At 39.2% G+C, this 5,192-nt stretch overlaps 1 protein-coding gene across 1 annotated transcript; it reads right to left on the bottom strand.

Moving 5' to 3' along the window:
- Positions 1-1,725: 1,725 nt before the first annotated feature.
- LOC311592864 (olfactory receptor 10A6-like) lies at positions 1,726-2,643 on the bottom strand (the record flags this gene model as incomplete). Its single annotated transcript, XM_084773718.1, is given in 2 exon segments — positions 1,726-2,306; positions 2,309-2,643. Coding segments are annotated over 2 exon segments (864 nt in total). The 5' UTR covers positions 2,592-2,643.
- Positions 2,644-5,192: the final 2,549 nt, after the last annotated feature.

The raw sequence follows: 5,192 nt of genomic DNA on the forward strand, positions 1-5,192 counted from the left end.
TGCTCCAAAGAGAGGGCCCTTCTGCTTACAGCAGAATTCAATCACTTTTCTAACCCAAAGTTCCAAAGTCTTCTACGTTCCTTAAAAACGCAATATAATCAGGGTCTTCACAGCAACACCCCCACTCCCTGGTACCAGTTCCTATGTTAGTTACTTCTCTGTGGCTATGATAAAACACAGTGGCCACAGAAAATTGTAGAAGAAAGAGTTGATTTGTGCCTACAAATCCAAATGGGATAAGAGTCCATTATGGCAAGTGCATGGCAGTAAACCACAGACAGGATAGCAGGAGCAGGAAGCTGGCCGTTTGCATCCTCAACCGCAGGCACAAATCAGAGAATACTCTTGTTTCATTGAGACGCAAGAATTCCTTGAGCTTATTTTGAGGATAAGCTGGCCTTGAACTCCATAGCTTCCCACCATGACTTTCCATGTGCTGAGATTACAGTTGTGCACCACCTCACAATGATGGTTAAAATATATAACCATGTCAGGCCTCATCATATTAATCATTATCCCAGGAATCTGCTACAGAATAATTAGTAAGATCACCAAGCATATGAACATTTTATAACTACATGTGTGTTGAAATATTGTCTTAATGGCAACACTCAAGAATGACCTGGATATATCAACAATAGAGAATAAATCAATAATTGTATCGTGTGTTAAAAAGGCTTGTACATCTTTAAAACAATAGAGTACAGGATTAAAGGAGAAGGATAACATTAGACGTTTTTAAAAAATAAAGAATTTAAAAATAAATTTAAAGAATTTTAAATTTTCAAAAATAAAGAATTGCTTTAGAAATAAAAAATTTTAAATTTTATGTTACATTTTCAGACTATATTGTAAAATTTTTATATTTAAAAAAATTGAAATAGAAAAGAATCTTAAAACTTTAGAAATAAAGAATTGTGCCTGAGACCCATGCCACAAGAGGAAGCCCACCCAAGACACTGCCCCAGAGGCTGGATAACTCAGAGACCTAGGATAGAACCAAACACAACTGGCAAACAAAGTAAATAAGATGACATCTAATTATATTCTGCTATATTTATAGATTGGTGTCTAGCCCAGTTGTCATCAGAGGGACTTCATCCAGCAACTGAAGGAAACAGATACAGAGACCCACAGTTAAACATTAGGTGGATATTGGGGAATCCTGCAGAAGAAGGCAACCAGAGGGGTCAAGGACATCACATGAAAATCCATAGACTCAGCTAACCTGGCATCATAGGGGCTCACAGAGATGGAACTGACAACCAGAGAGCCTGCAAGAGAGTGACATAGGCCCTATGCACATATGATTATATCAGTTGTGTAGCTTGGTCTTCTTGTGGGACTCCTAAGAGTGAACCCAAGGACTGTCTCTAACTCTTTTGCCAGCTTTTGGAACCCTTTTCCTCATACTGGATTGCCTTGTCCAACCTCAATACAAGGGGAGGTGCCTATTTTTACTGCAACTTGATATGCTATGTTTGGTGGAGTGGGAGGAAAGGAAAGGTGGAAGAGGGACTGAGAAGAGATGAAGGAGAAGAAACTGTGGTTGGGATGTAATTAATAATAATAATAATAATAATAATAATAATAATAATAATAAATGATGATTAATTGTTTTAGAAAGAATTAAAACATATTCTCACCACTTTAGTGTTTTCATCTTCCTAAGTCATACACAGTTCAATTATGAGCTGTCTGAATATCACATGCCTTCTGAACAAGTCAGGTTGTGTGTAAAGCCACTCTTCTTTCCCATAATTTCACCACCGCTCTTTTCATCTCCTTGTTCCTCAGGCTGTAGATGAGTGGATTCAGCAGAGGGGTCAGTAGAGAGTAAGACAATGACATCAGCTTCTTGGTGTCTGGCGAGTACCTGGATTTGGGCTGCAAATAGGTCATACTGGCTGTGCTGTAGAAGAGGGTGACAGATGTGAGGTGAGAGGCACATGTGGAAAAGGCCTTCTGCCTCCCTGTGGTGGATGGCATCCTCAGGATGGCAAAGAGAATTCGAGTGTAAGACAAGAGAATCAACAGGAAGGGTGTCAAGATGATCAGAATAGTACCTGTGAAGGCATAGATTTCAAAGAAAAAAATGTCTGTACATGCGAGCTCCAGCACTGCTGGGGTCTCACAAGAGATGTGATTAATTTCATTGGGGCCACAGTAGGGGAAACTAGACACCCACGTGGTCTGCAGGGTCGTCATCATGGTTCCTGAGAGCCATGAGCACGTCACTAATTTCATAAAAACACTTTTGCTCATAATCACCGGGTAGGATAGAGGGTGGCAGATGGCAGCAAACGGTCATACGCCATCGCCCCCAGGAGAAAACACTCAGTCCCACCAAAGAGGAGAATGAAATACATCTGTGCAAAACAGCCCCCAAAGGAAATAGTCGCTTTCTCGGTGGTCAGGACCACCAGCATTTCAGGCATAATGGCTGTACTGAATCCAGTCTCCACCACAGACAGGTTCTGCAGAAACAGGTACATGGGGATGTGCAGGCTCCGGTCCAGCAGGATGACAGACATAATGAGGGCGTTTCCTGTCAGAGTCAACAGATAAATAGCTAAGAAAGCCCCAAACATCTGCCCTTGGAGTTTGGGATATTTAGAAAATCCCAAGAGGATGAACTCAGACACAGAGCTGTCATTCTGGCCCCTTGTCGCTGTCATGGAGCCCTGGGTCCTTCTTAGGAACAGAGTCTGTAAGAGTGAAATCATAGTCCGGGGTCCAGTTTCCATTCACCTGAGGAATTCTGACATAGCGTGAAAAGAGAAGACTGTGCCCACAAAATTATCCATTTCAGCTTTGGAGAATGGCTGAACACTTGGAGCAATCAATCTTTTATACATAAAAGGGGAGAAGAAAGATTCTGGCTTAGAAATTTAGTCTGAAAAGCATAAAAGGTCATAGAATTCTTTTGTATGTTGTACACTATATACTTTGAATTAAATCATAGTCCTAAAGTAAATACAAATTTATAATTCCGTTCTGATTTTATAATTCTATTGTTAGAGATATATCTTTTACTTAACTGTATTAAATATAAACTTTTAAAATGTGGAAGATAACATGTAGAAAACATAGGTTAATCATTCAGTTATAATGGTACATCTGTTTGAGATCAATGATAAATCATTATATATAAAATGATTAGGGTAATTTTGACAGGTAGTGGTCAACATGTCAGAGGAACTCAAAGAAAGGTTCTAATTAAATTTATCTATATTAGATAACACCAACATGTTTGAATGAGTTTCAAGCTTTCTAGTTTCAGCCTAGAATGGAAGTAGTCAATTCTCTTGGAATTTACCTAAGTGTGATTTTTTTGGTCTAAATATAAATATTGGGGCCCCTACTTGTGGCCCATGATAACAAAAAGAAAAGTATATCTAAAGGTCATTATGAAGCTTTCATCTAAAAGCTCCCTCTACTCTTCTTTATTTCTCGTCCCTCCATCCAACCTCCTCTACATCAGGAAGTTCATGAAATCATTAGTTATTTACTCAGCAAACCCTGATAAAGCAGCGCCATTTTCCAGGCACTATACACTCTACACTCACAGTTGTTCTGTTAGCTCTCTAAAGTTTAGTGAGAGTTAAGGACACTGCATAAAGTAGGCATACGTCTCTACAAGCATGCTACATAAAAGGTATACTACACACACCTCAGGGCTCTATCTCTTACCTCTGCCTCTATGTTTTTTCTTTTTACCAACTGTAATGGTATTTTTTATATAAAAATCCTACCCCATACAAGAATGAACCTATGGAGAGCAATGATTTTGTTGGCTTCTTGCATATATGTGCAATGCCTGCAATAGTCCCAGAATCATAAGGGATATGAAGACAGTATTTCTAATATAAATAAACTTAGGAAATTCTAGGCTCTATCTTTAATAAAAAGGGTGCCTAAAAGGGGGGAGGATGCCTATACAAAGAATTGAGAAGTAATAAGATAAGGCTTGAAAATTTAAATGAGGGAAACTTTGTGTGCAAATGACAAGGAGAGATGACAATAACAACCATGGGTTGTCATGGTGGAAGGGTTATGAGGATGGAGAAGAAAGGTAGGAGGATGAAGACTTACAAGGTCCTGGGATGGTACCACAGGGTTAGAATGGAGCTTCTCGTCTCTGTGTGATGTTCTGAAACACAGAGGAAGCTTACCAAGGAAGATGAGGAAACCAGGATCACAAAAAAAAAAGATGCAGCCAATTAATGATATATAACATGAACTTCAGTGCAGATCTCTAGGACATGAGTAAAGGGTAGAAGGAAAGTTCATTTACTCTTGAGTTGGACCATTGTCATAAAAATCAAACTAATTGCCTGAATCAAAATCAATACTTAGACATATTTTGGCTATCAAAAAAAACTCCTAGAATAGGGGCTGCTGGTGGGGTGGTAGCTCAGTTGGTAATATCCTTGCCGTGTAAGCATGAGGACCTAATAGTCAATCACTAGAAAACAACAAAAAGCCAAAAATGTGCTCCAAAAGACATGGTGGGCACTTCTAAGCCTAGTTCCAGGCAGGTAGAGACAAGAAGTGTCCTAGGACTCACAGGCCAACCAGACTATTATAATCAGCAAGCCCTATGCTTCAGTGCAAGGCCTTGCCTCAAAACACAAGCTCGTAAGAACACACAAAATTGGACTCTGACCTCCACATGTACTCATGTTCACGGTCACACACACACACACACACACACACACACACACACACACACACACACCACCTCCTACCACAGGTACTGTAGTCTCTGAGAAAATCCAAAATTCAATGTGCACTCATTTCTGTCTAGTCACCAAAGATGCGAGAGCTATTCTGATGCTGCCAGCCTACATGCCACTGGCCTTGAACTCTGACCCTGGAAATCTGCTGAACATGAAGGCAACAGGATGAAAGGGTCCACAGACGTGACCCTGAGAATGTAAAACACCCCATGGCTTTTTAGCTGGGATTTTTAAACATGTAATATTGTAATTCTATATTAAAATTAATACAGAATTATATATTATAAAATATATATTTAGTTGTGTTTACATATAAATAAATATATAATAGTGCATTCAAAAAAGAGATTGATTACGAATTTGACAAAAAACATTTTATTTTTAAAACCTTCATGGGACCAACTGACAAGGTATAATAGAATAAAACAGTCTCCAATGGCATGCTAGGAT

Source organism: Acomys minous, assembly GCF_964271855.1.
Source record: "Acomys minous genome assembly, chromosome: 2".
Classification (NCBI taxonomy): domain Eukaryota; kingdom Metazoa; phylum Chordata; class Mammalia; order Rodentia; family Muridae; genus Acomys; species Acomys minous.